Consider the following 17,315-nt stretch of genomic DNA (forward strand, 5'->3'; position numbering starts at 1 on the left):
AGTTCCTTGGTCAGATCCATAGTCCATCTGAGAATCTCCAGACAGCGACGACTTGTGGGAGCTCTTAAAAGCCAGTCGTCTGACGGAGCCGGACACAAGATCATGGTACTGCTGCACAGTCTGTGAACTGTCAACCATGGGGAAGCGAGGAAGTACAGTGACAACCCGAAGCTGTCTAGACTGTCTGGGTCGTACAGACAACTCCTTATCGGGTTGCTGAGGTTGCCGAACTGCGTCACAACAAGTCACTTCTGCTGGTTGTTGAACGTCTTCCCAGTGACACACTGACTCCGTAAACAAAAAATCCTTTAACAAGGACTAAGCTTGGACTGTATGTCTTGCAACACAGCTCAAGGTCTATGGGAGCAGGTGTGGTAACAGACGGGGTTAGTGACTGAAGTGGAACCATTACCTTCCCTGGAAGCATGTTATGCTTAAATAAATGTCCATAGGAGGCTACGCAGCTAAAGGCTCCTCTCCAAATGACAGAGTCCTCAAGGGAATATCAGAAGGAGGGAGAAAAGCACTTTCTCATCTACAGGGACCATATCCGAGAAAAGTTAAGTTCTCTCAGTGAGGGTTTCAATGGTGCAAAAGCAGCAGACTAGAAGGCAACATTATGAAACTGCTTGACAGTCTAGTGAGTTGGCAACAACCAAAGATGTATGACTGAGAAGCATGCGGTAAGGTATGCAGAGCATGTTGTATGCAGAGCATGCTGTATGCAGAGCATGCTGTATGTAGAGCATGTTGTATGCAGAGCATGCTGTATGCAGAGCATGTTGTATGCCGAGCATGCTGAATGCAGAGCATGCTGTATGCAGAGCATGTTGTATGCAGAGCATGCTGTATGTAGAGCATGTTGTATGCAGAGCATGCTGAATGCAGAGCATGCTGTATGCAGAGCATGTTGTATGCAGAGCATGCTGTATGCAGAGCATGCTGTATGCAGAGCATGCTGTATGTAGAGCATGCTGTAAGGTAAGCAGAGCGTGTTGCATGGCGTTTAACATTTCTCAGAAATTCCATGACCAGTGCTAGAGTGCTTCATGCATGCTTGCATGGGGTTTTAATATCAACATAATATTTACCTTACATTCATAACTCATGATTCATTTTTGTTTTGAAGATATTTTTGCCATATTTAGCGATATTGTTAAAAATATATTGCAAGGAATACATATATATTTTTATATAAGTAAGACAAATAACCTCCATTATCATAATGTTTGTGTAGGCATACATGTATATGATTACAAATGCAAGTTATGAAAGTAATGAGGTGTAATTATTGTCATTTGCTATTTCTCAAGTTGAGGAGAAAGTGGCAGATGCAGGGGTGGAGGAGGCTGACTCCTAGCATGAGTGTCTGAACTCAAGGGTTGCGCTTGCTGAGTGGTTGGCGGATGCGCAGTAGCAAGTTCCTGAGGAACGAGTTGAGGTTCCTGAGGTGTGAGCTGTGAGCGATGAGGTAGTAATTGTCTCGCGAGTTGAGGTTCCTGAGGCGCAAGGCTAAGGTGTTGTGCTTGCCTTGAGGAGGGTTGAGCTCGCTGCAGCGAGAGCTGAGGAGACTGACTCATGGATGGGAGAGGTTGTTGTACCTCAAGAGAGTGTTGCCTCACTGGTGGAACTGCAAGTGGAAGCGGAGGAAGTAAGGTATAAGCTTCCTGTTCCCATTGCTGAGGTTGCCTTAAGGAAGGCGGAGGGAGCTGCACACCACTGGAAACAGTAAACTCAGAACGTGGTAAGGTATCCTGAGGAGCCTTAACATCGTACGCCTGGCAGGCAGTACTGCGGTCAGGCGGAGCGTTCGCAGGAGGAGGTGTAACCTTCTCAGCCTGAAACTCACGCATTAAGACCCCAAGCTGCGACTGCATGGGCTGCAGCAAAGTCGTCTTGGGATCAACAGACGATAAGGTCTGTTGTGGCATCGCCTTACCTCTCTTAGGAGGTGTGCAGTCACCTGAGACTGAGGAGAGTCAGAGCTAACCCAATGACTGCATCCGGGTTGTTGAACTCTAACTTCGTACGTCTGGCATAGGTCTGGACTTTACGTTTAAGAGGTCTTGAGACCTGAGACCAGCGTTTTCTCCCCGAAATTTCTTCTGCAGACGAGCAAAATAAGGGCTCAATCGTCTGCGGGTGGGAGTGACGGTGTCTTAAGACACGCCCGCAACCACCGAGGATACTTCTGTGCGCTGATCAAGGCCTGCCGAACCCTTTTGCCCTTCGACATTGCTTCTCCCCTGGGCTTGGGAGCTTGCAAGAGGTCCCGGACTGGGAGGACGACTGGCACGCACAGAAGTACCCTCACGCACAACACTGACACACTTTGCGCTAATCACTTATCACTTTTGATTTTCTGTTTGCACTTATTTCACTGAACTCGAAACTTTAAGTGGTTTGTACCTGAAACACGCAATTCTATCCTTTCTCAAAAGTTAGTAATTGCGAAAACAGAATTACAATGTAACAGAAAAATCTAATGAAAGATAAATAATTCAGTGGCTGGAAAGAGACTAAACACTAGATCAAATAAACTACGTTTAAAATCTCTCACCGCATAAAGCTTGAGAACAAGAAAAACTCTAGAAACGTTTACCTTCTTCCCCTAAAGAGACTAGGGAGAAGAGCAAAAACGATAACAACGTTACTCGCTTGAACGAAACGTTTATCCTCCTCTTTCTCCCTCCGTCTCTATCTCTCTCTCTCTCTCTCTCTCTCTCTTGACTTAGAACCTGAGAGAAGAGCCCAATCATATATATCGTTAAAACATATTATTGTTAAAGGAAAATATTTCCCAAAATGAAAAGTTCCTTTGTAGAATTAAAACCATTAAGTTAAGAAATAATGAACAAAACGCTAGACACGGTTACTCTTACTGCAACGTGACACCGTGAAAATTCTCTCTCTATCGTAACGATAGAGCGCAAGTTGAACGTTCTGAAACGTCAACAACTGCAGAGACAAAACAAAACGTTAGTTCAACTTTGAAAACAGTACGAGACTATCAAAGAAAATCTTTCAAAAACATAAAAATAGCATAATATGTTAACAGGTAAAACCGAAATGACGGGCTCAATGTTAATTAACTTCGGTACAAGAAAGACCGCCTACCAAGGAAAGGTCGAATATATAAAAATTAATTTTAATAATTTTATAATAAAAGGAAGTTAATCGAAGAGGCCTATAAAAGGCGGAGAGATATAAAATAAATCTATAACTTTTGTTAAGCAAAATTAAGAAAGAGAGTCTATACTCTCTTAGACACCAACACTTCCGTCTAAGGGAAGGGTCGGCCATTTAAAGGTGAAAGAGAGTTCATACTCTCTTCGTCACCATAATTAAATTAATTCCAAAAGCTAACTAAGCTAATATAGAAGTATCTAGTATAGCGAATAGCTGCAAATTTTAGAGAAATACTTCACCAAACCGTGAACAATACTCCAAAATCATAAGCGTATCCAAGAACGTCTTGCCGGAAGCACGACAGAGGAAAAAGTGAGGTGGCGTCAACAACAAGTACTGTAGTACCTGGCCACAGGTGGCGCTTGTGAGTACACCCCCTTCTAGTATAGTGATAGCTGGCGTATCCCTCCCGTAGAATTCTGTCGGGCAACGGAGTTGACAGCTACATGATTATCGTGTAAGTTTAATATTGAAAAATTAAAAGTCTTTAGTCCTTTTTATTTCTTTATGCAATACAAACACAAAGTCCAGAGCCCTACAATCCACTGTATATACGGTAACTTCAGTTATTGTGTCTTAAACATTAAGCCTACAAAAGTTGAAAGCCATTGGTTCATGGCTAAGTTTAATTGCTTGTACTGTATTACAAAATGTTGAGGTGATAACTTGGGAAAGTTTTTGTCATTAGCTTAATTTACTAAGGTAGTCAGTTCGTGACTTTGATATGAACACTACATTGCCGATTTAAGAGATATATTGCAAGGCAAATGTTAAAAAGAGCAAGTCTAAATAGCAGTTCATTGCAAACAGTACCACTTCTATCTCTCCAACATGCTCTACTATTGTTTGAAAAGGATAACATGTGAAACTTACTAATTTTCTAAGAGATAACACTGGGCATGCTTTAAACATTTTAACATTTTTCTAATGGTCTTATACTTCACAATCCAATAAATCCAATTTTCCACTATAATACCCTATGCTTTTCATTGATGTTCATAGTTAATTGGCCATTCAATTAGTCTTTACCTCATGCTTCCTCTCTTCCTCAGAGTCAAAGAGTTCCCAGTAGGGAAAGTCTCCAGTCTCCTTCAGAAAAGAGCAGATTTCATTCAAATATAGTCTCCAGATGCTTCAAAGGACAGGAGGTTATCACTTAACCCCCTCTTCACTTTCTCTGAGAACTCATTCCTCGGAGAAAGTAAGGATCTTCAGCCCATTGCAAAGAACAAGACTCGGCGAGTCCCAGACAAGGATTCTCGAGCTTCTCAGGGAGTTCAAGACTATAGATCCAAACCTGATCCTGAAAGGGGTACTGTAATCAGACCCTCTCATTCTTAATCCCCTCCAAGGAGAGAGGAATGTAAGACTTCTTTTTCGACTCCTCCGTACACTTGCTGGGTATGATGTCGGAGAGGGAAGAAGTTGCCTCTAACCTTGACTGACACTTCTGCGGTGCCCTTCCTCAACCGGCCTGACCTAAGGCTCCTGAAACTGAGGAGGGAGAGTCAAGAGTCCACATTTTTTACAGGTGTTGGTCTGCATGTGTTCACTAAATGGTCTCGGAGAGGCACCTTGCTCTCTTCCCAAGGGAAGGAAAGCGGCCATTAATGGACTATGCTATGCACCGAGGGACAGCAGACCGCATATAGAATTTCTGTAATTAATTCTGGCCTCGCAAGCTCCAGACAAAGTCAAAGCACATGTCTCTGCGAAGGAGCATTCTCCAAAGGGCACTGATATCCTCCAGGTTGATTCACCCAGACTTTTCTCTCCAGAGCAAGTATTATCTCACCCAGGAGGCTTCTCCTTCTCCCTTACCTCTTGACATAGCAGTTTCCGATCTTACTCAAAGCCCTACATCAGACTATCTACAAGCACAACACGTCAACTTTATCGCAACAAAAGCAATGAATATGAAGAGCCCGGCAATGGCTTCCTTCCGGCCTCTTCATGGAACGACCACTGGTCTGGTACAGTGGGCTTTTTGGACTGACGAGTACTTCATGGACACTGAAAAGCAAAGGGCCTAGAAGAACGTTGTCTTGACTAAGGCCAAAGGGGTCGAGTTTTGGACTAATTAGTCTGCCAACCAGTAGGCAACCTGGGTCCTGAAGAGTCATGACCTCTAGATTCTATAAGCAGATCGGCCAGAGAGAGATCCTAAATCTCTGCAATTAGTCTGCTAAGGTCCTCTCTGTTTCCGAGACAGAAGATAGAGATAATAGATAAAAAGTTAAGGAAGGCAATCAGGACACTCTATTGCACTAAGCGGTATCTTTTCAACTGCCAGAGTCCGTCTCCACTTCCATCCTCTAGAGATCATCGTCTCCGGTTAGACAGGAACACAACCCTACCCCTAAGAAAGATACTCGTCCCTTCCAACTTGAGGTGAAAGATTCAGCAGCAGTAGCCCTTTCAGAACAGACAGGGTAAAGGGCACAACTGACACAGGAAAAAAAAAATAGCAATTCTGCTAGGGGAGGTCACCTGTAGGAAGATGCCTGCAAAAGCAAAGAATGAGATAGTGGTATCATGGGGCGGAACAGTTAACCATGGAAGTTTTTTGTCAGCATACGTATCCCATTCAACATCTCTACCCCTCCCAATTTGACCACCAGGAATGTCATCATCATACTGCCAGGGATCAGCAATGGATTTAGCCCTTCAGTCAGATGTCCAAGCCGTGCTGGAGAAGGGCCCTCTCCAAGGGGTAAACAATGGCTCCTCAGGATTCTTCAGTCGACTCTCTTGTAGAGAAGGCATCTGGAGACCAGTCATAAACTTCTCAGACATAAAAGAGTTCTTCAAACCTTGTTCAAGATGAAGACTCCAAGCACAATCAGGCAAGCGATCAGGTCATAAGACTTACTGATGATAGACTTAATGGATGTATACTTCAAAACCCCTATCCCTCCCGACTCAAGGAAGTACCTCTGATTCCTCATAGTAATTAGTATACTAATTCAAAGACTTTTTTGTCTAAACAGCTCTGCTAGTTTTCACCAAAGTTTTAACTCTGGTTTCTACATGTGCATACCCCAACAGCATTAGTCTTCTGCATTGCATGGATGGTTGGTTGATATTAGCAGACTTGTTAGACGACCTTCTTCTCCACCCGGACAAGATTCTTTCGTTCTGTAACAATTTGGGGATCGTGATGAATCGGAAGAAGTTAATCCCAATGCCCAAACAAAAATTAACCTATCTAGGTATGGACACCGACACATTTGTAGGAAAAATATTTCCATCTTTGGATAGACAGGTATACTTTCAAGTGGTGGTTCTCCCTTTCTTTCAACAGCACCATCTGCCAGCACAGCTTTGCCAGAAGTTATTGGGATGCCTAGCCTCCCTAGAACATCTTCCAAACTGTTGTCTCCACCAGGGGACCCTTCAATGGGAACTGAAGAAACACTGGTCTGGTCACAAGGCAACAGCACTACTCTATTGTTAGTTCCAATAGGGGGAGGTTTCCAGACTTGATCTGTAATAGTGGCTGGACATGACAAAACCTTTTAAAGAGCTTGCCCCTGTTATCACTTCCCCAAAAACTTTGTGTTCATGGACAAGTCTAAGGAAAGATGGGGCGCTCCCCTCTTAGCACCCAGACACTGGACCAACCAGGAGCATCTATGTCATATCAACATGTTGGAGCTTCGAGCTGCTCTTCTCATAGTCCAGAGTCCCTGAAATACCCTGTTCCTGAGCACCCTCATCCTCTGCCACAAGCTAGGGTGAGGCAGCATGCTCTGGAGAAGCTAACCCCCACACCCCTTGTGTACAACCAGGATGGAACCAAGTACCCAAGTACATAATCAGGCCTGAGGAAAGACTGGGCAAGCATACAGGAACAGGAGACCTTCTGGTATGTGACCCACTGGGATTTTATTGTAAAAGTTGTGAATAATGTAAAGGTGATAAACCTAGACTAGGTACATGAAAATTTTAGAATTAATACAACATCATGAACATATTGGGGAAAAGGGAGGGAACCATTAAGTAAGGAGTTGGTAAGCAAGTAAGGAGGAGACGGTATGTAAGTAGTTGCTAAGTAAAGATAAGCAGGTAAAAAAAGGATGAGCCAATAAGTAGGGAGGTCCCCACAGTGTAGGTTAGGTTAGGTTACATTCCTGTATATTGCTCATTGTGTTTTCTCCAACCCAAAAACCCCATGGTCCTGGTATGAATCCCCAGCCATGTTCTCCCAGGAGATCCTGTATCTCTCAAACAATTCATATTCAATACAGTAGAAATCAAATTCACATTCATTAGAAACATACATTATATAGATAAACTATATTCTAATGTTATGAATCTAACCATGGTCTACGGTAAAATTACCACTTATAAATTACCAACTAGGATGAATAACATTTGCTTACATTAGCTCAAGTTGAAAGTAGTGTTATGACTAATAGCCTAACAAAGCTGACCTGACCTAGTGAGTGTAACCATACTCATGCACTGTTTAGATATCAATATGTTCAATGGATACGAAAAAGGCATTTTAACTAGTCGTAAATAAGTGGGGGTTGCTTCATGCATATAAGAGTACGAACACTGCATGTCAGGTTAGGTAGGTAGGGAGTGAAAATTAGATTTTGATCATTACCATTGGGTAGTAATCATCATCATCTCCTCCTACACCTATTGACGCAAAGGGCCTCGGTCAGATTTCGCCAGTCGTCTCTATCTTGAGCTTCTAATTCAATACTTCTCCATTCATCATCTCCTAATTCATGCTTCGTAGTCCTCAGCCATGTAGGCCTGAGTCTTCCAACTCTTCTAGTCCCTTGGAGAGCCCAGATGAAGGTTTGGTGAACTAATCTCTCTTGAGAAATGTGAAGAGCATGCCCAAACCATCTCCATCTAGCACATCTTTAAATTAGAACATACTGTACTGTATTCACAATTTCTCCTTACGTTAACGACTTTACATATTCTTTTGACACAAAATGTTCTTTCAATTTGATTCTTCCATGGAACTTTTCCCAGAAACTCTTCATTGTCATGTAAAAAACATTTACTTAAATAAGGGAACCCAACAGAAGTCAGCAAGAGTTAGGGGGTCACAGAGGGTTACAAATGAAGCAAAGCACCCACGGGGTAAATAAGGACATGGAGATTTAGGTTGGGTTAAGTGTGGGTACTTAAGGTTAGTACATAATGCCTTAATTTTACTACAACTATATCCATTGACATGGCTGCATAGAAAATGAGACTACTGATGTTGCATTCTATTAGTGAAAGAATATCAAGTAAATGATTCCTTTTTATGCAACAAGGAGACATTTCTGGGAAAGTTTGCATGCAAGAAAGTCATATTTGAAAGAGTAAAATTGCGTAAATAAAAATACTTGAAATTCATATTAATTTGAAGTGAAATGTTATTTTGATTATAAAATAAATTTTTTAATATACTTACCCGGTGATTATATAGCTGCAACTCTGTTGCTCGACAGACAACTCTACGGAAAAAACTCGCCAGCGATCGCTACACAGGTTGCGGGTGTGCCCAACAGCGCCATCTGTCGACCAGATACCCAGCTCTCAATGTAAACAAAGACTCAATTTTCTCCTCGTCCCACTGCGTCTCTATTGGGGAGGAAGGGAGGGTCATTTAATTTATAATCACCGGGTAAGTATATTCAAAAATTTATTTTATAATCAAAATAACATTTTTCAATATTTAACTTAGCCAGTGATTATATAGCTGATTCACACCCAGGATGGTGGGTAGAGACCAGTAATATATGTTTACACTTTTATGAGCTAAGAGTTTTTTATTTCATTTTAGAAGTTATCAAAATAACAAAAACAAAATAAATAGGTACCTGGTAAGGAAGTCGACTTGAACAATTACTCTGCCTTTTAAGTACGTCTTCCTTACGGAGCCTCGCGATCCTCTTAGGATGCTGATCGACCCCTAGGATCTGAAGTATCAAGGGTTGCAACCCATACAACAGGACCTCATCAAACCCCTAATCTAGGCGCTCTCAAGAAATGAATTTGACCACCCGCCAAATCAACCAGGATGCGAAAGGCTTCTTAGCCTTCCGGACAGCCCATAAAAAAAACAACATTTCAAGAGACAGATTAAAAGGATAAGGAATTAGGGAATTGTAGTGGTTGAGCCCTCACCCACTACTGCACTCGCTGCTACGAATGGTCCCAGTGTGTAGCAGTTCTTGTAAAGAGACTGGACATCTTTCAAGTACAATGACGCGAACACTGACTTGCTTCTCCAATAGGTTGCGTCCATTATACTTTGCAGATATATTTTGCTTAAAGGCCACGGAAGTTGTTACAGCTCTAACTTTGTGCGTCTTCACCTTAAGCAAAGTTCGGTCTTCCTCACTCAGATGTGAATGAGCTTCTCGTAATAACAATCTGATAAAGTCTGACCAAGCATTCTTTGACATAGGCAAGGATGGTTTCTTAACTGAACACCATAAAGCTTCAGATTGGCCTCGTAAAGGTTTAGTACGCTTTAAATAGAACTTAAGAGCTCTAACAGGGCATAAGACTCTTTCTAGTTCATTGCCTACGATCTCCGATAAGCTGGGGATATCGAAAGATTTAGGCCAAGGCCGAGAAGGCAGCTCATTTTTGGCTAGAAAACCAAGTTATAGCGAACAAGTGGCTTTTTCTGACGAAAATCCGATGTTCTTGCTGAAGGCATGAATCTCACTGACTCTTTTAGCCGAGGCTAAGCATACCAGGAAAAGAGTCTTAAGAGTGAGATCTTTCAGGGAGGCTGATTGTAACGGCTCCAACCTGTCTGACATGAAGAATCTTCGTACCACGTCTAAATTCCATCCAGGGGTAGCCAAACGACGCTCCTTGGTGGTATCAAAAGACTTAAGGAGGTCTAGCAGATCTTTATGTTTGGAAAGATCTAAGCCTCTATGCCGGAAGACCGATGCCAACATGCTTCTGTAGCCCTTGATAGTGGGAGCTGAAAGGGATCGTCCTTTTCTCAGGTATAAGAGAAAAACAGCTATTTGAGCTACAGAGGTACTGGTCGAGGATACAGAAACTGACTTGCACCAGTCTCGGAAGACTTCCCACTTCGATTGGTAGACTCTAATGGAAGACGCTCTCCTTGCTCTAGCAATCGCACTGGCTGCTTCCTTCGAAAAGCCTCTAGCTGTCTTTCGATAGTCTGAAGGCAGTCAGACGAAGAGCGTGGAGGCTTTGGAGTACCTTCTTTACGTGTGGCTGACGTAGAAGGTCTACCCTTAGAGGAAGACTACTGGGAACGTCTACTAACCATCGAAGTATCTCGGTGAGCCATTCTCTCGCGGGCCAGAGGGAAGCAACTAACGTCAACCTTGTCCCTTCGTGAGAGGTGAACTTCTGCAGTACCTTGTTGACAATCTTGAACGGTGGGAATGCGTAGAGATCCAGATGTGACCAATCTAGGAGGAAAGCATCTATATGTATTGCTGCTGGGTCCGGGACTGGAGAGCAATAGATTGGAAGCCTCTTGGTCAGCGAGGTTGCAAAGAGATCTATGGATGGTTTTACCCCAAGTGGCCCAAAGTCTCTTGCACACATCCTTGTGGAGGGTCCATTCGGTTGGAATTACTTGCCCTTTCCGACTGAGACAATCTGCTATGACGTTCAAGTCGCCTTGGATGAACCTCGTTACTAGGGAGATGTCTTGACCTTTTGACCAGATGAGCAGGTCCCTTGCGATCTCGTACAACGTCAGTGAGTGGGTACCTCCTTGTTTGGAGATGTACGCCAAGGCCGTGGTGATGTTCGAGTTAACTTCCACCACTTTGCCTCGAAGGAGAGACTTGAAGCTTTTCAAGGCCAGATGTACTGCCAACAGCTCCTTGCAGTTGATATGCATGCTCCTCTGACTCGAGTTCCACAGTCCTGAGCATTCCCGACCGTCTAGTGTCGCGCCCCAGCCCACGTCCGATGCGTCCGAGAAGAGAACGTGGTTGGGAGTCTGAACAGCCAGGGGAAGACCCTCTCTTAGGTTGATATTGTCCTTCCACCAAGTCAGACAAGACTTCATCTTTTCGGAAACCGGGATCGAGACCGCTTCTAGCGTCTTGTCCTTTTTCCAGTGAAAAGCTAGATGGTATTGAAGAGGACGGAGGTGTAGTCTTCCTAGTGACACAAATTGTTCCACGGATGACAGCGTCCCTACCAGACTCATCCACAGCCTGACTGAGCAGCGTTCCTTCTTCAGCATCTTCTGGATGGATAGCAGGGCTTGATCTATTCTGGGGGCTGATCGTCTTGTTGTTCAGCAACGTCCTCATCAGAGGGTTCCTCATCCGAAAACTGATGAGGAAACGGCAACGGAGTGGGCAACGTCTGGCTCGCTGAGTCCGGTCGCACTGGTGCATGCGTGACGGAGCCGGACGCAACATCATGGAACTGCTGCACAGTCTGTGAACTGTCAACAACCATGGGTGCGCGAGGAAGCACAGCGTCAACCCGAGACTGTCTAGACCGTCTGGGTTGTGCAGTCAACACCCTACCGGGTTGCTGAGGTTGACGCACTGCGTCAAAACAAGTCATCTCTGCTGGTTGTTGAACGTCCTGAACGTCAACAACCACCTCCGAGCGTCTCTTAACGTCAACGTGCGGCTGGCAACCCACACTGGGTCGCATCGGTGGAGGAACCACCTCAACTGGCAGACGCGAGTAGGTTACCTCAGCGTCAACAGGGCGCACAACCGACCGGTTGGAAGGTTGTTGGTCAGAAGGTTCGGTAGCAACCTTCTCCGCATTAAAGTCCTCTATCAAGGACGCAAGCTTGGACTGCATGTCTTGCAGCAAAGCCCATTAAGGTCTACGGGAGCAGGTGCGGCAACAGACGGGGTTAGCGACTGAGGAGGTACCGCTTACCATCCCCGAAAGCCTTGTTATGCATGACATAATTGTACAGCAAAACTTCAAAGGCTCGAAAACAGCTGTGAAGTTGACCTGTAAAAAACTTGGAGCGTCTCCTGGCCAGGCGCCAGGGAGAGTCTACGAGAATTGAGAAGTCTATCTGGGCAGAGGCATGAACTCCCAAGTCGAGAACTTCTCTCGTGTCATATCAGACTCTCGCTCTATAAACCAGTTTAAAAGAAGGGAAAGCAAAGGCTGTATCCCCCAAACTCCGCCAGGTGAAAAACCAGTCGCCTAGCCAACGTAAAGCTCTCTAGGAGAGCGAGAGAGCACTAGCTTAAAAACAACGGCTTCGAAGTAGCTAGGCCTAGTGTAAGCTCTGACGTTTAGGCGAACGAGGAGCAGCAGTTACAAAAAGATCCGGACAAAGATCCTTAAAAAAATCATCATGATTTAATTAAAGTCCATAGGGGGCTAAGCAGCTTTAGGCTCCTCTCCATCTGACAGAGTCCTCAAGGGAATATCAGTAGGAGGGGGAACAGCAACTTCCTCATCTACAGGAACCTTGTCCGATAAAAGCTGAGTCTCAAGCAAGGGAGAGACCTACCATGGTGGCAATGCTTTACAAGCAGAGTCCACACTCACTGGTGCATTAGTAGCGGACCAGAACGCAACGTCATGTAACTGCTTGACAGTCTGTGAACTGTCAACAACTGAACTGTCAACCACAACAGGTGCGTGAGGACGCACAGCGTCCACTCGAGACTGCTTTGACTGCCTAGACTGAGCAGTCAAAACAACTCTAGAATGCGGAGGTTGACGCACAGCGTCAAAACAAGTCAACTCCGATTGTTAGTGAACGTCTTGAACGTCAACAGGAGCATCAGCAAGTGGCCTAACGTCCAAATGCGGCTGAAAAACCACACGAGACCGCATCGAGTGTGGTTCTAAACAACCTGACTGACGTGACTAAGCTACGCCAACGTCAACAGTAAGCACAAAGGAACGTTAGGTTGGCTGAAAGCCAGGATATCGATGAGATAAACGGCTAGACTCAACAGACTAATCGGCAGAATAGTCTTCCATAAGGGAGGCAAGCATATACTCCATGTCTTGCCATACAACCCATTAAGGATCAACGGAAATGGTTGTGGTAAGAGACGAGGGTAACGTCTGTGACCGCAACACTTTGCCAACAAAAAAAGACTCTCGGAGTCTGTGTTACGCTTTTGTTAGGCGGCGAGCAGTTATCCGATGACTGCATAGGGTCAGAGCTGTCCTAATGGTTGTAACCAGGACGCTGGACCTGTCCTGAAAGGACTGACTTTCGCTTAAGGGCTTCAAAACCTTGTGACAGGTTTCTTATGCGAAAAGCCTTCGGGTGACGAGGAGAAACAACGTCTCTCTCGTCTTATGGTGGGGGAGATCTTGGTAAGATACACCCGATACCATAGAGGGAAAACGTCTGTTCGTTGATCAAGGCCTCTCGAACCCATAAGTCGTTTGACATTACTTCTCCCCTGGCTTGGGAGCATGCAAGAGGTCCCGGACTAGGTGAACGACAGGCACGAACAGACGAACCCTCGGACGCAACACTGTAACACTTTGCGCATATCACTTTATCACTTCGATTTTCTGTTTTGCACTTATTTCACTGAAATCGAAACTTTTACTGATTTCTACCTGAAACACGCAATTCTACCCTTCATTAAAAGGTAGTAATTGCGAAATCAGTCGTATAATGCAAGCTCATTAATACCAGCAAAAAACAGAAAACATATTTTAAGATAAAAAAATCAGTGGCTGGGAAAGAGACTAAACACTAGTTCATATAAACTACGTTTTCAATCTCTCACCGCACATAGCCTGGGGACGAGAATAAAAAACTAAAAACGTTTTATCCTTCCTCCCCGTACAGCGACTAGGGACGAGAGTAACTCGAGAACAACATTACCCGCCTGAACGGAACGTTTTCTCTCCTCTCTCTCCCTCCGTCTCTATCTCTCTCTCTCTTTCTCTCTTGATTTCGCACCTAAGAGAAGAGCCCAAATATATTTCGTCAAAAAAACATGTTATTTGACTAAAGGAAAAAACTGAAAGGTTTTTCAAATAAAAGTTCCTTTAAAATAGAATTTAAAACATTTAAGCTAAGAAAGAATGAACAAAACGTCAGAATCGATTTACTCTTACTGCAAAGTGAAACCGTGATACACTCTCTCTCTATCGTAACGATAGAGCGCATGTTGAACGTCCTGAACGTCAACAACTGCGTAGCATAAATAAACTAAACGTTAGTTCATCTTTGAAAAACAGTACGAAGACTATCAAAGAAATTCTTTCATAAAATATTACATTTAAAAAGTTTTAAATCCTTAGCTCTTTAAAAGCTAATTACGATATAAAGGGCTCAACGTTGATTAACTTCGGTTTCCAAGTTAGGACCGCCTACTGTCAGGAAAGGTCGCATATAAACAAAACATTAAAATTTATTTTTACATGTTTATAATAAATGGAAAGTTAATCGAAGAGGCCTAATAAAGGCGGAGAGATATAAAATATATAGAGGAAAATCTATAACGTGATAAGATAATTACTAAAAGCCTAAACACACTTCCGTCTAAGGGAAGGGTCGGCCATATAAAAGTGAACGAAAGTCCATACTCTCTTTGTCACCATAATTAAATCTATCCAAAACGAGTTCAAGATTTAAGATGAAGATAAAACACCTGCATAGCGAAAGCTCAAAACTAGAATATAGTACTTCACCAAATAGATGTGAAAAACTCCAGTTTAGCAACAGCGAGTAAAGTACGTCTTGTCGACACCTCGACAGAGAGAAAATTGAGTCTTTGTTTACATTGAGAGCTGGGTATCTGGTCGACAGATGGCGCTGTTGGGCACACCTGCAACCTGTGTAGCGATCGCTGGCGAGTTTTTTCCGTAGAGTTGTCTGTCGAGCAACAGAGTTGCAGCTATATAATCACCGGCTAAGTTAAATATTGAAAAATTGTATATATTTACCTATTTACCAGCCAATGTATAGAAACCTCAAACGTTACCGTATGGCTAAAACCTGTGAATGCTAGACTAGGCACAAAGATAAGCTGTCAACTTCTATATATAACCTAACTAAACATCAAAACAATCCCAGGGCTAAAATGTTAGGCTAGCGTAACTTACATACATGGTATACTAATTAACATAGGGTACAAGCCTAAGCTTTTGTCTAACTAGATTAAGAGCTTTCATTATAGAACAGTACATCATTAGGTCAGTAGAACTTGCATAAATGATTAGATCTTTGCAAATACACTATTTTGAATCCCATATACTACTGGTGGTAACGTCTGTTAAAAAAGTTACAGATTTTATTAAAATAAATTCTGTTTTACTCTGTTTGTCATACTAGCACATACCACAGGAGCCTTCTTCCTCCTGGTAGTTCTGCAAACACATGCAGATGGTGCTTCTGTCATAAGTTACTTGTACGAACAGAATAGAGAGCCCAATCTTTGATATTCTAAGGTTCTTTGTTATTTATTTTCAATACTGTACTGGAAAATACAATATAATAACTTATTTTATTTATCATGTTAATAATGAAAGGTTAGCGTAGAAACGTGTGTTTGATATATTGTCTGATAATAGGAAATGGAAGCAAAGTCCAGGTTCAAACAGAGGCTGGAGCACGAAGTTACAATTCACACCCCCCCCCCCCGCCATTTAATTATGTAAAATTGATAATTAACGCTGAAATCCTTGACCTATGGCCTAACGTGCACAGCGAAACATATTCCGCTTGCCAAAACATAGGAGCAATGAGATAATATTTAATCATAAGCGAAGCAAGCTACGGCAGCACAAAAGCCAATAAATCATTAGCTTAATTATGTAAGAAGATATTTGTGGTATGATGAACACTGCTATGAATGACTCCAGAGAAAATGGGAGGGAAAATTTTATTTTCTATGTCCCTGGAAGTCCTGGCAAACAAAGCTCCAGAGTTTTGACCGTTTCATTACTATTCCTTGGTTTTGATTCCGGTAATTTTTGGGGAGTGTATGTATGATAGCGGCCACCTGCATGTATGATTACACCTTGAAATACAGCAGTGTAAGGGGGGTTGCAGGGAGCGTTAGCAACCCGCCGTTAGGTAAGTAGCCTAGGTAAGGACACGGCTTGAGGGTTGGGTTAGGGGGGGAAAGTTAAGGTTAGTTGATGTTCATTTTTAATCCACAAGGGAGGAACTGGCCGCTGACATACAAAGGCTCCATTTTTGTAAAGGTAAAGGTGTCTGGTTTCAGTTTCTGTTTCATCAGAATAGATGCTCGCCAGAACATCAGCCGGGCAAGCCCAACACCCCACAGTGGTGCCCAACTACAGCAGTGGCTTCACCAGTAAACAAGTTAAACTCATGGTCCCAGACTGGGACAAATCTGCTGCCATGCAAATGCTTGGTGAACATGTTACCACTGTGCTAGCCAGATGTATAGTAATACGACGACTGTTTTTTTTATGATTATGACTGGCGGAAACAAGTTCAAAAATTTTATTTCATATATTATACAATTAGACTGATATACCGTATATTTTAAGGTGCTTCAAACATAATTGAAGACAATACCTAGAGCAATGGAATAGCTTTTCAGTTATTGTAGTCGACCCACCATAACATTATAGATTTCCGCCAGAAATCTTTATCATAAACGTTCATAACACAATTATATACGTTAAAATAGTCCTTTTTTTCGAGAAAACGATTGTTGCAATTCTATAATTTTACCGATACTGTGACTTTTACACAGGACTTACCTTAAATCCTAAAACGTGAGTGATAAGCTCTTTGGTCAATGCATCAAATTTTTCCTGGTGGGCCATATTGTACTATTTCTCACTGACCTGTTATTGATAATTGACTTTAAGATTACTATGATAAATCTCTTGACATGTTAAAGACAAAACATCTTCGTCAATGGTTTGTCAGAATTAATTGCTACCGCGCCGTTTGACAGTTTGTTATTGTACGGATTAGAGAAGTCACTAGAGCGCGGTCCTCTTTACAAATCTCAAACGACGAGACACAGGAGCAGGAATATGTTAATAATGGTGAGTCCATTGAGGTATCATTATAATTTCTAATACTTGCTACGCTACGACCCTACTTGGAAAAGCAGAATGCTATAAGCCCAGGGGCCCAAACACGGAAAATAGCCCAGTGAGGAAAGGAAACAAGGAAAAAAAATTTTTTTCAAGAAGAATAACAT

General features: G+C 43.0%; 1 protein-coding gene across 1 annotated transcript in view; it reads right to left on the reverse strand.

Annotated features, from left to right (window-relative positions):
- LOC137630269 (gamma-tubulin complex component 5-like) overlaps positions 1-17,087 on the reverse strand; it is a 163,847-nt gene extending 146,760 nt beyond the window's left edge. The window contains exon 1 of the mRNA XM_068361719.1: positions 16,864-17,087. Within this exon, the coding sequence (XP_068217820.1) occupies positions 16,864-16,929 (66 nt within the window). The 5' untranslated portion in view covers positions 16,930-17,087. The remainder of the gene's footprint in view (positions 1-16,863) is intronic.
- Between the last annotated feature and the right edge of the window lie 228 nt (positions 17,088-17,315).

This window comes from Palaemon carinicauda, chromosome 38 (assembly GCF_036898095.1).
Source record: "Palaemon carinicauda isolate YSFRI2023 chromosome 38, ASM3689809v2, whole genome shotgun sequence".
In the NCBI taxonomy this organism is placed as follows: Eukaryota; Metazoa; Arthropoda; class Malacostraca; order Decapoda; family Palaemonidae; genus Palaemon; species Palaemon carinicauda.